Source organism: Chrysemys picta, chromosome 1 (assembly GCF_011386835.1).
Source record: "Chrysemys picta bellii isolate R12L10 chromosome 1, ASM1138683v2, whole genome shotgun sequence".
Taxonomy (NCBI): Eukaryota; Metazoa; Chordata; order Testudines; family Emydidae; genus Chrysemys; species Chrysemys picta.
In genome coordinates, this window is record NC_088791.1 from 156153440 (window position 1) to 156175057 (window position 21618).

A 21618-nucleotide genomic window follows, 5' to 3' on the forward strand; every position below is an offset into this window, starting at 1 on the left:
AGTGGACATAGAGGAACTAGGCTAGGCAGAGGAGGAATGTGGAAGGGGGATAGAGGAAGGAGGAAAATGTGGGTGGAGGGAGGAAGAGGAATGTGTGGAAGGGGCATAGAGGGAAGAGGGGAGAAGGGATGTGAACTCATGGAGAGAGGAGGAAAGGGGGATGGAGGAAGGAGGTTAGGAGGAGGAATGTGAAGGAGGATGGAGGGAGGAGAAAGGGGGATGGAGGAAGAAAGTTAGGGGGAGGGATGTAAAGGGGGTGGAGGGAGGAGGCTAGGAGGAGGGATGTGAGGGGGATGAAAGGATGTGAGGAAGGGGGATGGAGGGAGGCGGGTCGGGCAGCTGCTCCGGCCCTCTCTCTTGGCGGCGGCTGTGGGGGGTCCGGGGCGCTGTAACCCGAAACCTCCCGCCCCTGAGTGCAGCGAAGGCGGCGGGGGAAGGAGGAAGCGGCTCGGCTCGGCCCGGCCCGGCGGTGAGTGTGTCCCACACCAAGGGGGGAGCGCTCCGGTTTTTTCACTGGAGCTTATGGCAGCTGCAGGGCAGGGAAGGGGGTGTGTGTCTGTGCCTCCATTGCGGGGCTATCCCGGCCCGGGTAGGTTCTCGCTGCCCCCTGCTCCTGCGGTCTCTCCGGCCCCACCCTTCCCCGGGACTTTGCCTCCCCACCAGCCTTTGTGTGCGGAGGAGGGACAAGCCCGTGCCGGGAGGGAGGCTGGATTTTAGGGCAGGGGAGCAGCCGAGCGCTGCATCTCTGATTGCAGAGCGGGGGGGCAGCCAGCCAGCCAGCGACTGCAGAGGGTTGCGGCGGGGGGGAGGGGGGGGTCTCCTGCTTCTCGCGAGCCCTGCGAGCTGCCCAGGTCCCAATCGGGGCCGCTGGGCCCGGGACAGGCGCTGCGATTTCCCTTGCCTCTGTGTCTCAGTGCGCCGCGGGCGGGCGCGTCCGGGGCTGGGGCTGGGGCTGGGGCTGGAGCGGAGCTCGCTGCAGCAGGCTCGGGCCACGCGGGACCTGCCCGCGCCGGGGCTGGGCTTGTGTCTCACTCGGACGCCAGGGGGCTAGAGCAGCAGGCGAAGGAAAGGAAAGAAGTGTTATTCCGATGGGACAATGGGCCGGTGCAAGGAGGCTCACAGCTACTCTGCCATCCCATGCCATTCTTCCCCGGATGATCGGCCTGCAGCAGGAGCTGCTCAGAGCTCCCCTGCTTCCCAGTTCCCTCGGCTCCCGGCGCCGGGCTCGGATCTATGGTGCTGGGTTACCTCAGCAGCCGCCCTGCTTTCCCACCTGGGCTCCACTCCCCTGCCCTGAAGCATTACACAAGTTCCCCACTCCCCTTTGCTCCATAGAATCATAGAACTGGAAGGGATCTCCCCAGGTCATCTAGTCCAGTCCCCTGCACCCTAGACCATCCCTGACAGGTATTTGTCCAACCTGCCCTTAAAAATCTCCAATGATGGAGACTCCACAACCTCCCTGGGCAATTTATTCCAGTGCTTAACCACCCTGACAGTTAGGAAGTTTTTCCTAATCTCCAACCTAAACCTCCCTTGCTGCAATTTAAGCCCATTACTTCTTGTCCTATCCTCAGAGGTTAAGAAAAACCATTTTTCTCCCTCCTCCTTGTAAAAACCTTTTACATACTTGAAAACTGTTATCATGTCTCCTCTGAGTCTTCTCTATTCCAGACTAAATGAACCCAATTTTTTCCAATCTTCTCTCATAGGTCATGTTTTCTAGAACTTTAATCATTTTTGTTGCTCTTCTCTGGACTTTCTCCAATTTGTCCACATCCTTCCTGAAATGTGGTGCCCAGAACTGGACACAATACTCCAGTTGAGGCCTAATCAGCGTGGAGTAGAGCAGAAGAATTACTTCTCAGGTCTTGCTTACAACACTCCTGCTAATACATCCCAGAATTATGTTTGCTTTTTTTGCAACAGCGTTACACTGTTGACTCATATTTAGCTTGGGGTCCATTATGACCCCCAAATCCCTTTCCGCAGTACTCCTTCCTAGGCAGTCATTTCCCATTTTGTATGTATGCAACTGATTGTTCCTGCCTAAATGGAGTACTTTGCATTTGTCCTTATTGAATTTCATCCTATTTACTTTGGACCATTTCTCCAGTTTGTCCAGAGCATTTTGAATTTTAATCCTGTCCTCCAAAGCACTTGCAACCTCTCCCAGCTTGGTATCGTCCACAAACTTTATAAGTGTACTCTGCATGCCATTATCTAAATCATTGATGAAGATATTGAACAGAACCGGACCCAGAACTGATCCCTGCGGGACCCCACTTGTTATGTCCTTCCAGCATGACTGTGAACCACTGATAACTACTCTCTGGGAACAATTTTCCAACCAGTTTTGCACCCACCTTATAGTAGCTCCATCTAGGTTGCATTTCCCTAATTTGTTTATGAGATGAAGCCCCATCAGAAGCCCCTGCCTGAAGCATTAGAAGAATTTCTCTCCCCTGTGCTCCCTCACCCTCAGCCCCTTGCTGCAGTAGCAATAGTGTTCCCCTGGGATTTTCTTCCCAGTCCATGCTCTGGCTGCATAGGGGTGGAATAAGAGAAAATGTATTCTCTGCAGGGCCCTGCCTTGTTGTTTTGCTATTACCTGCATGCATCTCTATGCCTGCTCAGTGGGACCTTTTCTACATTAGAGAAATTAGGTTGATAACCAGCATTTGGAGCCTCCCCTCCAGCACACCTGTAACATGCACACCTTGCACCTGCACACACAGCTGCTACCCGTGATGCACAGGCATTTGCTAAACACTTTGCATTATGCTTGCTCTGCCACACCTAACCACCTTGTCAACCTCCACCCCCCAAGCCAGTTGCCATCACTGCAGTGCCTGTGTGGATAGCAAGTGACAGCATATTAGCTCTAACAGTGCAAATAGTCCTCCAGCTACTGTCCCACAGTGTATTGATTACTGCTTAGATGGCTGGTGCTCATGTTTCTGTTCTCTGTTGGTTGAGGGTCAAAGGAGGGATGCTTTTTTGCCTTTTGGATGTTTTAAAATTTGCAGGGAAGATTTGTACATGTGCCGCAAAGAGGGCATGTGTCCAGGAATATGACTGCCAGTGGAATGGTGAGCACTGAGTGTTCCAAGTGCATTGTTATAAACTAATTGATGGATCCTACCATGGATGGATCCTACCATGATGTTTAAAAAGCTTTTACAAATTAAAATTCTTCTGAATGTTTAATTTGTTAGTTAGATGTTCTTGTTACATTTAAAAGGATGGTTATTTTATTTCTCTGGGGTAGTTTAGAACCAAACAAAATACACCTCTACCCCGATATAACGCGACCCGATATAAAAATATAAAATATATATTCAGATATAACGTGGTAAAGCAGTGCTCCGGGAGAGGGAGGGGAGGAGGGTCTGCGCACTCCGGTGGATCAAAGCAAGTTTGATATAACGTGGTTTCACCTATAACACGGTAAGATTTTTTTGCTCCCAAGTTCAGCGTTATATCAGGGTAGAGGTGTAGTATATTTTTAAAAACAGTTTAGGGTTTTGTGGCATTTAAAACTAGTGAAAATGGATTTTTGTTAGGTTTTAAGCATCCTCCTACAGTGCTAGCAACTCAACCATTGCAGTATTGTGCTAGTGCTTGAGCACCTGAAAGTGAAAATGACAATAAACAATAATTGTTGTCTGCAGAGTAGTTATAGCTGTGTTGGTCGCAGGATATTAGAGAAACAAGGTGTGTGTCTTGAAAGCTTGTCTCTCTCACCATCAAAAGTTGGTCCAATAAAAGATGTTACCTCACCCACCTTGTCTTTGTAATAAACAAAAAAGAAAGGATAAAATCCTTGTTTGTGGCAGACAAGTGCTCTGCACAGCTGAAGAGGGAGTGTGCAAAGGTGACTTTAATCTACCACCAGACTTCTCAGATCCTGGAGTTGTTCTTCATCATTCTAGCACTCTGGCATAAATTAGCACTGCCTAAGGGCTGTTCTGATTTGTGCCAACTGCCAAAAGCACAAAGGGACCCTTACAGCAGCTAGGATTGCTGAGATGCCAGGACACTCCTGCTCAAACCACATCCATATCTCTGTGCCACCCAAGGATCCTCCTACATAGGAGAGATCCTTCCTGAGTAGCCAGGGAAGCTGGCTTTTGGCTTCTTTGTACCAATAGAGTTTAGCCAAAAGCAGCCAGGATCTTATGCAAAATGTTCATGGTCTGTGCCAAATGAAATACAAACAGTAAACAATGAGCTTCACTGGTGGTGAAAAGTAAATGCGATTTTAAAAATTCTTTTAATGTCAGTAAATTAAGGTTTTCTTAGGAACACACGGAAGGAAATTTGTTTGGAAAAATATGATTTTTAGGCTGACAGCGCCCCTTTAAACTCTAACTACCTCAGAGATCTAGGACACTTTCTGGATATTCGTGCCCAGCTGGGAAGGGTAGATGGCCAGAGTCCCAGCCAAAGCAACCCCTACGAGTCACCAGTCCCCAAGAAATGCCAACACCAAGTTTGCATGAATTTGAAGCCAATCTTTTTTGACATTCCCTTTTTATGTTTTCAATTCTTGGTCTGGATTTTGGGATTCAGTATGTGTGTGGCTTCACTGACAGAGCAGTGAGAGGGCTGCACATTAGGTTCTTCCCTTTCCCTTTCCAGGGCTGTGGAAAGAGAAAAATCTGATCTGGTAGTGGGAACACCAATGCTCATGCCAGGGGGAAGGTGATTAAGCAGGAATGACACTTTTGAGGCCAGCGGGTGGTGTCGGCAGCCTCGCGAGGCAGCCGGCTGTGGAAGTGCCACTAATCAGGCGCCCAGAGGAGTTGGTGCAGGCCCACTGGAATGAAGGGTTAGTAGTCAGGAATACGTCTGCCGGAGACAATAAGGGGAGGTGACAGTGGCTCTCAGGGGAACCAGCAGCAGTATTTCTGGGGCCTGACGGGGAGATGGTGTTGGTCACCTGGGAGAAGTGATAAAGCCTTAGGTCAAGGGCTCTCAAACATTTTCATACCGTGGATGAGATCATAACAAAGGAATTGCCTCTTGGACACATTTCTCATTGACAGTCACACAGACTGTCCGGATCACCTCCCCCGGCTCACTGGCAATACAAGAACATTCCTGTGGCAACTACAGTCATTGCAAAAGTGATATTAGGAGAGTATTTTACTGTATTTTAGGGTTTTTTTTTAATGTGATTTAGCAGCTGCAAAGGAGGACGGGCCAGTGCCATCTGACTAGCCAGCTCTCTGTGGATCACCAGCAAGTGCTCCACAGACCAGAGTAAAGTACCACAAACTGTCAGCTGTATAAAGAGAGATCAACAAAGACCATTTATTACTCCATTATTGTTTCTTTTCATAATAGCTTTTTTGGCATAGATGACTGTGAGTTAGAACTCATGGGTAGGTCTGGTCAAAAGTTTGAAATAATGCCCCCCTTCCACTCCTGGAAAATATTAAATGAAATGTTTTCAGAATTTCTCCCGTTTTCCAATCAGCCCTGTTCTTGGGTTCTGTGCTTGGCTCTGCCATTGACTTGTGTGTGACCTTGGGAAAGTCAAGTCCCTGCTCTGGGCCTCAGTTTCCCCATCTAAAAATGGTTATGTGCCTCCCATGGATGTTGTGAAGCTTGATTAATGTTGGTAAAGGGCCTTGAGATCCTGGGATAAAAGATATTGTAGACACAGAAAATACAATAATGTTTTCATGTGTTTTTCTTCTTGTTCCAGCTGCCCAGCATGTACTGTCTGCTCTGTCAATGTGCGCTCTGACAATGAGCATCAACTCCTCCCTCAGCAATGGGAAGGGCCTGAGAAACCTCACAGCGCAGGAAGACGGGGCAGTCAGAGTCACCGAGTCAATTGCTATTATCGTCATTGCTATTTTCATCTGCTTGGGCAACTTGGTGATTGTCATCACCCTCTATCGGAAGTCTTACCTCCTTACGCTGAGCAACAAGTTTGTGTTCAGTCTGACACTGTCCAACTTCCTTCTGTCTGTCCTGGTGCTTCCTTTTGTCGTCACCAGCTCCATCAGGCGGGAATGGATCTTTGGAGTAGTTTGGTGCAACTTTTCTGCCCTGCTCTATATGCTGATCAGCTCGGCCAGCATGCTAACTCTTGGTCTCATTGCTATAGATCGGTAAGCTCCTCTTTTTGTTATGAATAGCAATGATTAATTCCAAACTGGGTACAAACAAACAACATGTGTTTTAATACAGTTAAATGTAAATGTATTCATCTAGGAACAAAGAATCTAGGCCATGGGGGACTTGATCCTGGGAAGCAGTGACTCTGAAAAAGATCAGGAGTTGTGATGGAAAATCAGCTGAATTTGAGCTTCCAGGGCAACGCTGTGGCCAGAAGGGCTAGTGCAGGGTGGCCAAGCTGCGGCTCCGCAGCCACATGCAGCTCTTCAGAAGTTAATATGCGGCTCCTTGTATAGGCATCGACTCCGGGGCTGGAGCTACAGGTGCCAACATTCCAATGTGCCGGGGGGTGCTCACTGCTCAACCCCTGGCTCTCCCACAGGCCCTGCCCCACTCCACCCCTTCCTGCCCCCTCCCCTGAGCCTGCTGTGCCCTCGCTCGTCTCCCCTCCCTCCCAGAGCCTCCTGCATGCCATGAAACAGCTGATCGGGAGGTGCGGGGAAGAGGGGGAGGTGCTGATCTGCGGGGCTGCTGACGTATTACTGTGGCTCTTTGGCAATGTACATTAGTAAATTCTAGCTCCTTCTGAGGCTCAGGTTGGCCACCCTTGGGCTAATGTAATCCTTCAATGCATACATGGGAATCTCAAGTAGGAGTAGAGAGGTTATTTTACTTCTGTATTTGGCACTGATGTGACCGCTGTGGAATACTATGTCCAGTTCTGGTGCCCACAATTCAAGAAGGATGTTGATAAATTGGAGAGGGTTCAGAGAAGAGTACAAGAATAATTAAAGGATTAGAAAAAGCAACAGAGAGTCCTGTGGCACCTTTAAGACTAACAGATGTATAGGAGCATAAGCTTTCATGGGTGAATGCCCACTTTGTCGGATGCACGTCACATGCATCCGACGAAGTGGGCATTCACCCACGAAAGCTTATGCTCCTATACATCTGTTAGTCTTAAAGGTGCCACAGGACTCTCTGTTGCTTTTTACAGATCCAGACTAACACGGCTACTCCTCTGATACTAAAGGATTAGAAAACATGTTCAAAGAGCTCAATCTATTTGGTTTAACAAAGAGAAGGTTAAGGGGTGATTTGATTACAGTCTATAAGGATCTACCTGGGGAACATGTATTTCATAATGAGCTCTTCAATCTAGCAGAGAAAGGTATAACATGATCCAATGGCTGAAAGTTGAAGCTAGACAAATTCAGGTTGGAAATAAAGTGTAAAATGTGAACGGTGAGAGTAATTAACCATCGGAACAACTTACCCAGGTTGTAGTGGATTCTCCATCACTGACTATTTTTAAATCAAGACTGGCTGTTTTTTCTAAAAGATCTGCTCTAGGAATTCATTTGGAGGAAGTTCTAGAGGAGGTCAGATTAGATGAACACAGTGATCCCTTCTGGCCTTGGAATCTATAAATCTATCTATCTAAAAAGTGTTGGTAAGAGAATGTTAAGGTTCCATGGGTAAAGCAATGAAAAGTCAGAGTTAAGGTTGCATGAACACAATAACATACTATTTTTCAAACAATACAATGTAACAGGGGTTCTCGACCTGGGAGTCATGATCTCCCTCCCTTTCTTTTGGGCTAGGTGGATGGTGAGGGGTTCCAGACCTTTTTTCTGTTGTAACATGGGGTATGGTATGGAAAAGGTTGGAAACCACTGCAATTATAGTGATTAATAATACCTAGCTCTTGTATATCACTTTTCATCAGACGATCTCAAAGCAAAGGGAGTCAAAAAAGGTAGTATCATTATCCCCATTTTATAGATTGGGAAACTGATGCACAGAAAGGTCAAGTGACATGCCCAAGGATATCTAGTAGGCCAGTGGCAGAGCTAAACATAGGTCCCCTGAGTCTCTGTCTAGTGCTCTCTCCAGCAGGCAACACCGCCTCCCCAATATAATACATTTTCCCTGCAATTACATGTAAAATCATGAAATAGAAAGGTAGAAAATAATTAAATTACTATTTCAAGATGCAGTACATGCATCTAAGATTGTTAAAATCAATTGATCTGTAGTAACGTAGCATTTGAGTAGCTGTATGTAATCATGTATAATTGTAAACATCAATACAATAATGCATTCACACCAGGATTAATTCTCCCTGAAGCATCTGGTATTGACCACTGTTGGAAGACAGGATACTGGGCTAGGTGGACCATTGGTCTGACCCAGTATGGCCACACTCATGTTTTTATAATCAGTAGGTAGAATTAAGGCTGCATATGCAGCTTGATCTTGGGCACTTCTTGACTTTTGAGCTCATGACTGCAAATAATTTTTTTAAATATTTTTTTTAAGTGTCCCTCTAACCCCATTTGAGATTTGGGGAGCGGAAGTGGGGAAGTCTTTCCCTGGACTCCAATGGGAGTTGGATCTTAATCAGTAAACCCAGTTCTTTGCTTACTGTACTTTTCTATGATGGTACTGATGTCTCCTTTTGTGTTTCCCAGGTACTATGCTGTCTTATATCCAATGGTGTATCCAATGAAGATTACAGGAAACAGAGCAGTTGTAGCCCTTGTGTACGTGTGGTTACACTCCCTCATTGGCTGCCTTCCTCCTCTCTTTGGCTGGTCGTCCTTGGAGTTCGATCAATTCAAATGGATGTGTGTGGCTGCGTGGCATAAGGAGGCAGGCTACACAGCCTTTTGGCAGATCTGGTGTGCTTTGCTGCCCTTCCTGGTTATGATGATCTGCTACGGATTCATATTTCGTGTGGCTAGGATTAAAGCGCGCAAGATTCACTGCGGTAGCGTGGTCATTGTGGAGGAGGACACTCAGAGGAATGGGAGAAAGAACTCTAGCACCTCCACCTCCTCTTCAGGCAGTCGAAGGAATGCTTTCCAAGGGGTTGTCTACTCAGCCAATCAGTGCAAAGCTTTCATAACCATCTTGGTTGTCATTGGTGCTTTTGTGATCACATGGGGGCCCTATATGGTAGTAATTACGTCAGAAGCACTTTGGGGGAAAAATAGCATTTCTCCTGCTCTGGAGACATTAGCAACATGGTTATCTTTTTCAAGTGCCATTTGCCATCCACTGATTTATGGACTCTGGAACAAAACAGTGCGCAAAGAACTATTAGGAATGTGTTTTGGGGACCGGTATTACCGGGAGTCATTTGTTCAGCGTCATAGGACAGCCAGATTATTCAGCATTTCCAATAGGATCACAGGTAACAAACACTTAGATAAAAAATACGATTCCCTTGAGGCTGATACTTAGTATCTGCATTCATGTGGTAACTTCCAAGGGCTGTACAAATACTAACTAGTGATGTGCTTGAGGGAGCTCTCAAGGGACCGTTTTTCAAATTATACCTCCCATCTGAAGGAAAGTTGTGATGAGTTGATGGGAATTCACCTCCCTTTCTTGATGCAGCTAAATTGTCCCTGGCAGAGAAGATTTAACTCTGGGGCCAATAAAAATAATTTCCTTTCTCCTCTGTTGTGATCCCCCCCCCCACACACACACACTATTTCAAATTATTCAAATCTGAGCATTCTTATACTATCAATATACTCAGTGGGTCTGATTCTCCACTCCATTGCCTGTTTTTATGGTGGTGTAACTCTGTTGACTTCAGTGGAGTTACACTGGTGTAAACCCAGTGTCATAGAATGGAGAATCAGGCCCAGTATATTTTTCAGGAGCAAAGTATAAACGTTTCCAGCTTAATATAAAAATGTTTGCCAAGTGGTATTGCCTTTCTCTTAGCTAAACTTGTCATTTTAGCTGGAGCTGTAACAATAGCTATAGTTAACATTGCTTCAAACTTCTCATTCTAAGACCATGTATTCAGTTGATTATAACATCCCAAACTTTTACCTATTGGGCTAAACTTTTCTAGGCCTGTGTAGGCCTGAGGTCAAAATATTTTGGAAAGTTAAAATGATTCTGTCTGTTTTTGAGAATGAGAGAGTGGGAAAAACCTGCTGTATGAAAGGGCAATGCAAGCACAATATGAAATTGACCAACCATGCAGGGGAAACTGACTAGACACAAAGTGCTGACAAATGCAAGGAGTGAACAAACAGAAACATATGAAGAAAATATTTTTCTCTAATATCATTTGGTTACCATAATCTTAGGTGTTCCTTGTAACAATACCAGGTAAAACATGTACAGACAGAAGTGGAAGTTTTAAATTAATGGTAGTCCCTTTAAAAATCTACTTCCACCAGGCTCACAAGCAGTAAGTTTATAATTTAAAAAACCCACAAAAATTGTGATCCCCCATCTCTAGATATCCCAGTCCATCACATCCTTTTTCTGGTCTGCCTTTTAGATTGTAAGTTATATAGGACAGGGACTGTTTTTATTTTTGTATCGTGTACAGCACTAAGTCAGGTGTTGGTGGTAAATAAAAATATACTCCATTCCTCACCAAAGTAGTTTTGTATCAAAATCTCAGAGAAAATCTTTCAGATTCCTAGGACCACTCTCTAATTCCCAATGCTTCTTAGTGTTAAAAGTATTCTATATTTTGGGAAGCCTGCTTGACCAATCAGTGTCTTTGCTAGCAAGGAGTCATGTTTGCCTTGGTATAGCAGGGTAGGCAAATGTGCTGTTGATACACAAATTTTATTACTCTCTGCAAGTGTAAAATTTGTATTCAGCTTAGAAAAAGGCAGAACATTCCCTGTCCTGATGATGGGCCTGATCCAAAGCCCATCAAAATCAATGGGAGTCTTTCCATTAATTTCAATGGGCTTTGAACCAGGCCTAATAAGAGCTTATGGATGTTAGGCACCAGCTTTTAAATTCTCTATCTAGGGCAAGTCCATCACCTCCCTCTCATCTGCAATAACCCTCCACTCCTTAGGACTAAGTGTTCTGGTATATGTCAACTAGGTACAGGGGTTGAAAAATCCATGTGTCTCACCAGTGGCAATTTTTTCTAGTGACTTCAGAAAATGTGAGTGCTTGTTTGTTTGTTTCAATTAAGTTTCTAGTCCTTCTGGTTGTGAAGAAAACGGTGTAAATGTAATGAAACCATTCCAGTGCAATAGTGTTGTCTTGAGTCTGCAGACAGGCACCACCAGTGCCTCTATTGCTACTCAGAGTTTTGCCATGTTGTAGCACTGTGAAATTAGCAAGATTCTGATCATTTTCATGATTGCTAATTCAGCACTCTTTGAAATTTCCACTTTCATGGTACTGCTTGGGAGAACTAAATGTAGAGGCAGGCTCTGGAATTATTAGTGGGGAAAGAGAATGCAAAATGTGGAAGGAAGGTGAGGGCATTGGAAACCTCCATCCCCATTGCAGAAGCCAGGTAGCTCTCACAGATGGGCTCTGGAAGGATTGGAAGCATAGCTGGGGAAGAAAAGACAGAAAGCTTCTTTCTCCTTCCAGCTGCGAGAGTAGGCTGGGCAGCTTCCAATTTATCAGACCCCTACTAGCCAGAGGCTGATAGAAAAGGTGGAGCCCTGAGCAGGATCCTAAGACTGCGCCTTAGTAAGAATCCCAGTGTTTTCCCCCTTTCTAGCATCTCAGGGTTGCAAAGAAGATGGAAACTAGCTCATTAGCCAACCCTCACTAGTTATTATCCCATCAATACACTTGTCTTCTATAACTGCTTCTGGCTACTAGATTTAATCCTTTGGCTAGAGGGTGTTTGATAAGTTTTTCCAGCCCTGCATGCATATATTTCTAAATATAATTAGCTCTCCTGATAAACTGCACATACTTGCAAATTGCTGGGGAGAGGTAGACAGCAGGCTTGCCGTGTGGAAAGAATCCAGGAGCATGTGGCAGCTGGTGACATGATATTGCAAGATGGGAAATCCAGGTGGTTTGGCAGCTGGGTCTGGAGGGTGGTTTTTGCTGTCTTGTCACAGGAAAAATGGGGAGAAAGGAAAGTTGGGAAAGCTGGGGGGTGGAATCGGGCACTCAGATGTGGGGGTTATTTGAAGATGCTATCATTAGAGTGCTCTACCATACAGAGCACAACTCAGTGATGATTAAACTGTTTTGCAGATCTGGGACTATCTCCCCATCTTACAGCTCTCATGGCAGGTGGGCGACCTTTAGGACACAGCAGCAGCACAGGGGACACTGGTTTCAGCTGCTCTCAGGATTCAGGTAACTCTGTTGTTTTCCTTTCTCAGACAGAAAGATTTTACTTGCGGCTTACTTGCAGAATTCTGCGAACAGTCTGTATTTATGTACAGATATCTTTTGGTAGGTGAACAATAACATTAAGCTTCTCCTATGGCAGTGGTTTTCAATCTGTGGTCCGCAGACCCCTGGGGGTCCACAGATGATGTCAAAGATTTCCAAAGGCGTCCGCTATGCCATTTGACATTTTTTAGGGGTTTGCAAATGAGAAAAGGTTGAAAACAATTGTCCTATGGTACCCTGAGCAGAACTGCCTTAGCCTCTCCTCTGTATTTTTGATCTTGCAGTGTCTACTATGAAAATACCGTTCAGCCTAGGAAAATAATTTCTTTCCCTAGTGCATATTTCCTAGGAGTGTGATAATCTGTTTGTCCCGTTCCTTTATTCTTCTTCCCTCTTCAGTGATCTTCCTGGCCCCCCAAGGAGCTAAGAAGCAAACTGCTCGGGAAATAGGTCTCTTCACATCCTGCTTATAGGAGATTTCATTTGGTCACTCTATGCTAGAGCCTCTCCTATAGAATGGAGGCTTCTCATCTTTGTCATGGATCTCTCGAGCAGTAGCCTAGAAAAGGGCATGGTGATCTGCCAGTAATTTTCCAGCGCTGGTAATAGGGGGGCTGTGGTTTTAACTGCCAACAGAGGGAAGTTTTCCAAAACCTCCACCTGCAATCTATTTTAAAGAGCATTTCTGCTCTACAGATACCAGAGAGCACTCTTCTGACAGCTGCAGCTCTGCATTGCTCTCTGACTGGGAGAATGGGAGAAGGAGGCTGGCAAGGTGGGATTTTTCATGAAGGCAACACTACTCCACTAATTCTGTAGGTGAATTGCTGGCTTAAGTGCAGCTATAGGTGATAACGGGTAATGGAAAACTCTTCTCTTTATAGCATCCTGTGTTATCATCCTTGAAGAAAGGCACTAAGAGGCCTCCACAGCTGACCAAATCAAAGATATAAGTTGTTAGGAGCCCCAATGTTTAGGGAATTTGAATTGGGAAATATCCCACTTCACTGAACATCCTGAATGACAGAAGACAGGCTTTTCAGATAGTACAAGCCAAAGGAACTGTATACAGAGAAAAGATCAAGGGATGCCCATTACAGATCAAGTATTTAATGAGGCAGATAATATAGGATCACCCGTATCCAGTCAAAACACTATCTTAGCATCACTTATAGACAGGGATCCACTTCTGGGCAAGAATTACAGGCCAATTTCTTTATTCAATGTAGTTTTTAAAATATATGCTAAAATATAGTCTCAAGGACTAGAGTGTCATCTTCCTAATTCTACCCATCCATTGCAGGCTGGCTGGGTTTCCAAGGAGTAGGGCTTTGATCTTGTACCATCGACGTCAATACCCCAGATGATCCACAGAACATTAAAAGTATCCCACTCATTTAATATGGTCAATGAGGAAGGTAGATCACTCGCTCATTACTAAGTATTTGGAGAAGGCATTTGACAGTATGGAATGGAAATATTTATATATCACAGTTCAATTCTGGACTATCCTTCGTTTAAAAAAAATAGGTTTGCTAAATAAATCATTGGTAAAGGTCAGGTATATGCGACAGTGGCTTGTCTCATGGAACTCATCATGGATGTGTGTTGTCACCTTTGCTATAAATTGGTCCTGGACCCTCTGGCTATTGCTATAAGAATAAATCCAGGAATCAAATGAACTCATGTGGGTGGAGAGGGCACAAAGCCATGGTCTGCAGAGGGTGTAATCTGACCAATGGATGATTTGGAACAAGCTACAAAGCATCGAATGGCTGTTGTAGGAAGCTTTCGATCCATCGTCAGAGTACAAAAGTATTTGGGCAAAAGTAAAGTGTCACAAGCATTCAGGGGAGCACAGGCTGTGCCTTTCAGCAGCAGGTGTAAGAAGCACTGACACAGCACGCTTCCCTAGTGCTCCCTGAGGCAGCCTGTCTGCTTCTATGCTAGGGAGGCAGAATGCCTCTTTGACTGTCATAGGGTATGTCTACACTGCAATTAAAAATCCGTGGCTGGCCCATTCCAGCTGACTGTGGCTCGTGGGGCTTGGGCTAAGGGGCTCTTTAATGCAGGGTGGACATTCGGAGCTCTAGAACCCTGTAAGGTGGGAGAGTCCCAGAGCTCAGGCTACAGCCCAAGCCCGAATGTCTACACCACAGTTAAACAGCCCTTCAGACCAAGCCCCATGATCCTGAGTCAGTTGGCACAGGTGTGTCTAATTGCAGTGTAGACATACTCTTAGTGTCTGTACTCAGCCACAACGGCACTGGAGTGAGGAGCCAGGCCACAATTTGGCCGTTCATGTGATAGCATGCCAGACGGTGAGTTTAGTATTCCCCACACAGTGACAGGTAAACTTTATTTTATACCTAAATAATACGGAGGAAACGCAGGTAGATGAAATAGTGTTCATGAGATCAATACCCAGAAAGTGGTAGAATGACTCAGCAGAAAAAAATACAGGATCAGTCAGGCAGATGTTCTCCTTAAGGAATAGTGTTTGTGACAAGAAAGCAAAATTAGTTAACAAAGGCAAAATAGAGTGATCAGAACATTCCCCAGCTTGGCTTGCCATCCATTCTGAGTATGGAATCTGATCTCCTATAGGCATCCCCCACTGTCTGTCTCCCAAGCAGCCAGTTTGTAAGGGCTTGTCCACACTTGAAAATTAATTCAGGTAACATGTGAATGTAAAAGGCAATAGCTATTCCAGAAGAACACCATGCGTGGACAGGTGCCTATTTAGTGTGATCCACTTTCGAAGAATAAGTGTGCCTACCTGTGGCATTATTCAGGAATAGTTATTGTGGAGTAGCTGTTGTTGAATAATGCCATCTGTAGACAATCCTTCTCTCGCTCAGGAGAAGCAGGGAATTGTCCTCAGATTAACCTCTGGTTAGCTGAAGACCAAGTAATAACTTGACCCTGGCCCTGTCTGAAATCCCATCACAGTTGAATGCAGAGTGATAATGCATCAGCACATTTTAGGCAATTTTTGAGGAGAGGCGCTCAAGTCTATGAGTTCATTTCCCCCGATAATTTTAGGTTTGTCTTCTCAGGGATCGTTATTATTTCCAAACGTTTTCTGCATTTCAGGGACCGATGTGATGCTGCTTGAGGATTATAGTTCGGATGGCGCTCATCACCCACATTGCGTTTATCCTTATCGACGGAGGAGTTCGGTGACATTCGAAGATGAAGTGGAGCAAATCAAAGGTGTGTTTAGGGTGGATACAGTAATGCTGCTCACCTGGGATGACCACCCCCTGCACCTTCATGATGGCTGCCGAGCATAGCTGTCCCCTTCTTTAACCTTAGAACACCGAGGACAAGTATCACTCCTGGGCTCTTCATCCTTCCCCTTCTGATAGGTGCTCTGACTCTTCCCTTCTGCTGATTCCTCCACAACCTTCTTGAGAGGCCCCAACTTCTGCTCACCCCATCCTTTACTGCTGGGTCACTCATTTTCACCACTGCTGCCTGCTCTGACTTCCCACTAGTTACCTCATCGACCCCGGTGGACACGCACTCCCATGCCATCTGAGCTGCTTCTCCCTGCTGTTTTCCATCCTGACGCTGCTGGTTGGTAGGTGGGTGGAAGGGAGGGAAATGCACGTTTTCTGGAACTAGGGAGGTGAGGCTGGACAGGACTCACTTGCAGGGTATATTTTACAACTGTCTTTCTGCCATCCATCCATTTCCTTTTAAGATCTGCTCTTTCTTTTCTTCTTATTCGGGTAGGCACGACATGAAATCCCTGACAGATGTGTGGTCTGATTTAACGGTATCTGCTCTTGCACCACACTACAGCAAACCAATGTAGGGGACAACAGAGAGCTCTTCAGAACTGTATGAAGTTCTTATGGGAATACTAGGAAGCTTGGGGTGTACCAGTACGCCAAAGTGGTGCATAACATATTTCTGCTAGAGCCCGCCTTATCTTTGTTAATTAAAACCAAAAGCCCACACGAGGAGTACAGCATTTCAAACATGGGCCTGGATTCTCTGCACAGCTAAGGCCACTTTGCGCTGCATAAGCCTTCAACAGCCTGGAGATAGTCTGTGGAGAATTTCCGGTGCTGGAGAACTCATGGTTTGCAGAAAGCTGGCAAAGCCAGCCAGCTCTGCCACCCCTTGTGCTCTCAGCATAAAGGGATGGAGAGGGTGTCAGGGGTGGAATAGAGATGGGGAGGAGGCGTCGCGGAATGGAGCAGAGGTACAACCCATCCTCCATTGGTGTAAGGTCCTTGGATGACCTTACCCCAGTGATGACCTTACCCCAGGCTTCCCCTGTGTAGCACTAGCATGCTCTGGGGCCAGGCGTGCGTGCACACATACCCACCCCTGCAGCGCTATGACAAAATCATTGGCGATAATAGATAATAGCAGTTTCCAGTTCAAAATATGAGTATCCCTTGAACTGGGGGTACACTATTTTTTATTCAGGGATAGCCAGCGCCCTGGATAGAAGAGCTTAATAACAGGCCTTCCTTCTGATAGGTAGTTCCAGTCTAGATCAAGGATCAGAAACTGGGCTTCCCTGCATGGGCCTCATTCATGCAGGAACAACAGCCTTATGTGACCCTGCCTTTCCTTGGGTTTCATCCATTTCCGTTGTCTACTCCCCACTGTATTTTTTTCCACCACCTTGATGTTTTTCTGCCCTCCCAGGCTTTTATTTTCTCCATATACTGCCCGCCTCTTGTCTCTCCTGTCCATTACCTGGCTGTGTTACTTTAAATTCTTTCAACTGAAAGAATGTATTTCTCTCCATTTATGCTATTTGTTTGCTCCTTGCATTTGTCTCAGCTGGGACAGGGAAACTAGACAAATCAGTTTCACTTTGTTTTCTAGTTAGGCTCACATGTTGGTTCTCAATACTAGCAACATGTTGCTGGGACTGGCTTTAGAACATTGCAGGGTTGATTTAATTTTAGCAGATCCTCTTTAATTTGGGCTAATAACTAGGAGGCCAATTGCAAGTGATAGAATTTACTAAATCATAAGTCAATGAGGACAATATAAAAACAGCCACAATGCATCGCACAGTGTACTTGTTATTACCTTTGATTTTATTATTAGCATTAATACTTGAGACTCTACAGGACACACATACTGTAGTATATTTAGTCCAAAATAATGTAGTCTTATTAATATGAGGGCTTTTCTGAAGTATCTTCTGTAAATTATCTTAGCAAAATTCTACTCACACACTCACCCCAGGGTGAATTGGTTTGGGGTTTTGTTTGACAATTATCATTACTTTTCCACTATCCGCCCCATAATGATAAAAGGTAGCCAAGTAGCTTTTGTGTGTTGCCTCACAGACATTTATAGCAATTGTGCAAGGCTGTTTAAATAGATTCCTGAGGAGTAGGGGGAGGCTACCAGTTTTTTGTGCAGATCGGTGACGTATAGAACAGGGAGGTTCTGCTGTATATAAAAAGTTTGGTCTTCACCAAGTTTAAAACATACCATGAGCTATGTGACTTCTTGTGTTGTCCCCCTTTTTATGTAAACAAAATGTAAAATTTTGGTCTAAACTAAATTGAGAATCTCCTTGTGTACAAAACTAATGGTTAGAGTAGAAGGGGCTGGGAATTGGGACTCAAGAGTTTTATTCCTGGCTTTGTCACTTATTTCTTTCCCATGGTCATGTAATTCCCATAGGGCCTAATTCTGTGCCAGATGGAATAAATGGAAGTTTTGCGCTTTGGCAGAATCAGGCCAATAACCTTTTCTGTGCCTAAGTCCCAATCCAGCAAAGTATTTAGCATGTAGTCCCATGTAAGCACGTGGGTAATCCATTTGACATCAGGTTAAGCATGTGCTTAAATGCTTTGCTTCATCAGTCCTTAGTTTTCCCATCTGTAATTTGGGGATAATTTCTCTACCTGACATGATGATATTGTGAAGATTAGTGTTCATGGTGTGCTTTGAGATCCTTAGACAAAAGATGTTGTGGAAGCATAAAGTACTATTAATATCAATATTTATCATTTGTAGAAGACATGATCACACATTTGCAGTCCCGAAGACAAATATTTGCCCTCAGATGTTTGCACAGCCATGGTATGTTATTGTTAATTGTTCTGTCTTAATTTTTTTTCTTTAGAAGCTGCAAAGAATTCCGTTCTTCATGTAAAAGCTGAAGTCCATAAATCTCTGGACAGTTATGCATCCAGTTTAGCCAAAGCTATTGAAGCTGATGTGAAAATTAGCTTGTTTGGAGAAGATGCTTTACCAGGATCTTTGTTTCCTTCGCGGACTATACCAGGCGGCAATGTGGGTGCACGGCGTGGTGGCAGAGCCCAGGCTGGCCAAAGACTTCAGCTTCAAAGCATCGATGAAGGGAATATTTGAGAAGAGCGCTGAACTAGAAGAAACCACTAAGTAGGACCCAGTCTAGTAATAATTATTGTAAAAGAAGCAGAGTATTCAGAATGGCTTAACTTCAGTGTTTTAGTCAAGAACACTTGAAAATACCTGAATACTTGTCTTTAAATACATACATCTACATTTTAGAACAGTATTTACTTACTGTTCAGGATACTGTAGATGTGTTTGTGTAATGTTTTTATCCATTATACAGCACATAAAAACATAGGATTTGCCTTACTGGACCAAACCACTGGTCCATCAGATCAAGTATCCTTCAGTGGCCAATTCCTGATATTTCATAGGAAAGCAAAACAAACAAACAAACAAAACCCATGCAGCATTATACATGGTGTTGTAGAGATTTTTTTCCTGACCCATGGGGCTATCAATGTAATCCCTAAAAGAGGAGATTTGATGGCTCTACTTACTGGAAACTTTATACACAGTGTTATTTTGGAGAACTGTAAAAAAATGACAGGAGCATGGATTTAACTAAAGCACAAAATCTGAGCCTAGTTTTCAGATTTCCAGGATCCCTTTCATCCAAATTACTGTCCTGCTCACCTTTGGTGGTGGATTAAATTTTTGACTGTTCAGTCGTGGGAATGCTAAATATGAGGCCATATTTATTGCTTTTGTTCCACTGGACAAATGTTTTACTACAGAAAGCAGATACATCATTCTCACATGCATAATGGGTAGAGGCAGACAAGCACCGGAAAGATGGCAGAAATGGTTGTAGAAGATGGGCATGCAGATTTTGTTTGGGGTTTTTTAGTTCTCAATGAGAATTACGATTTGCTTTCCTTGTTTTGTTTTTACAGAGGCATTGTACAGCCACTAAGATTAAACAAGGATGAGATAGAACATAAATACTGTATTGCCACTTAATATTGACGTTATACAGGTTTCATCCTTTATACACAGAAAAGCTTGGTGAGTTAGATTTTTACAAAGGAGTACGTCTTTTTGTGTTGTTAAAGCAATAACTACCTCAGTGCAAGTATTTCTTGGAGTTTAACTCATTAAATCTTAAAATAACAATTTTTAGCACTTATATAGCACTTTTCATGTTCCAAGCGCTGTACAAACATGAATTAATCTTTACAGCCCCCTAGCCCCAAGCGGCAGGTAGGTGGGTAAGCAGTATCATTCCCATTTTTGCTGAAGCATTATTAAAGTGAAGGGCCAAGTTTGTCCAGAAGTGCTCACTCGTTTTGTGTGACTCAGTTTTTGAGTGCCCACGTGGTAGCTGCAGGTGCTCAAAACCTCTGAAAATCAGGGACAAGGCATCTCACTTTGGGCACTTAAAACCTGAGAATTACAGAGCTCTTGTGACAATTTGGCTGTGTGTGACTTACCCAAGGCCATAGACAGAATATCAGAGGGTAAAATCTCTGGATTTCATGAAACTCAATCCCGTTCTTAAACCACTAGATCACCCCTTTCTCTGGCCCCAGTTCAAAACAGCATTCAAGCACATGAGTAAATCCATCTCTATTCAGCAATGCACTTAACTCATGGCTAACTTAAGTACTTGCTTATGTCCCATTGAAGTCAATGGGATTTAAGTGTATGCTTGAAATTAAACATGTGATTTGCTGAATAAAGATGGACTGTTGAATTGAGACTTCTACAATCCACAAAATGGGGTGTTTTGCATAGTTACAAAATATTCAGGAATGAAATAGTTAATAACAATGGATTGTGAGGAGCTGATGGCCTGAAAAGTAGCCTAGTGACCCCAGTCACTCATTCATTTTACTTTATTTAATTTTTCAGTGTCTAAAATGTATCTTTTGACAGCTCTTGGCACATGTCCAAGAATCTATAATCCCATCAATTGCCAGGAAATGCCCTGCACCGAGGTCATTATTGCCATTGTAAAATGAATATGCAGGGAGAAAGCTAGGCCACTGGATTTCTTTTCATGGGTGATGCTGTTTTAATTGCTGTCTATATGAACACACACACGGTATAATAGCTCATCAGATTGTTAGAAACAATTTCTTAATGTTCCACTTATTTTGTAACCCTTGCAAAACAAGTTGACCAAAAAGGCCATTAAAGGAAAAGGGAACAGGGAGCCTGAATTAAAGGGGCAACCATAGGATAGTTTGGATGGATTGGGTTTGCTCTTATTCACCATTAGGTTGCGTTGAAGTAATTGTCAAGATTTTGTCTCAAAGGCATAGGGGGGAAACCCCCAAGCACATATGAAAGCACAAAACAGTTAGCATTACATAAAGAGCACCTTACCCACCAAGGCACTGATTGAAATTCAGCCCCCCGTGAAGGTCTGAGGAGTTGCACCTGCTTACACCAGGGTTGAATTTGGCTCACTGTGTTAATTTCACTAACATATTATTAGTAATATATTTACTAAATAATTTATTTACTAAATGAAACACATCTTACACCCTCCCCATAATGCTGTTGTTGTTATCAGTGTTTTCTAGTTTGAGGTGTTGTTAGAGAAATAACTAATTAAGAAACACACACATTTTACAAAGTTGTATTCAAAGTACAAGGAAGTGCATTGTTTCTAGATAGTGAAGGTGAGCGGTTTTGTTTCATTCTTCAACCTGAGTGAAGTGCCCCTTCTTTAATTCTTTAATTTTTGATAATCAAAGGTGTTACTAATTACATAAAAAGATCAGGAGTCCTTGTGGCACCTTAGAGACTAACAAATTTATTTGAGCACAAGCTTTCATGGGGCTGTAGCCACAAGTACTCCTGTTCTTTTAGCAGATACAGACTAACACGGCTGCTACTCTGAAACTAATTACATAGCAGAGGAATTTTTTTTAAAATCTCAACAATGTGCCATTAAGAAAGTCATAGTTCAAGACTAAAACAAAAGCATGGAACATATTGCATAAGGCTGCAACCATGTCCTTAGTCCTCCAGTATTAGTTAAAAGTAAAAAGAGATATTGGACTTGGAAAAGGG

General features: G+C 44.1%; 1 protein-coding gene across 1 annotated transcript; it reads left to right on the forward strand.

The window, feature by feature from the left end:
- Positions 1 to 265: 265 nt before the first annotated feature.
- GPR161 (G protein-coupled receptor 161) lies at positions 266 to 18995 on the forward strand. Its single transcript, XM_005299040.5, has 6 exons — positions 266 to 469; positions 5717 to 6128; positions 8610 to 9334; positions 12142 to 12246; positions 15382 to 15501; positions 18401 to 18995. Exons 2-6 carry the CDS (start codon positions 5746 to 5748, stop codon positions 18646 to 18648), a joined length of 1581 nt encoding a protein of 526 aa, XP_005299097.2. The 5' UTR covers positions 266 to 469; positions 5717 to 5745; the 3' UTR covers positions 18649 to 18995.
- The last annotated feature ends 2623 nt before the right edge of the window (positions 18996 to 21618 follow it).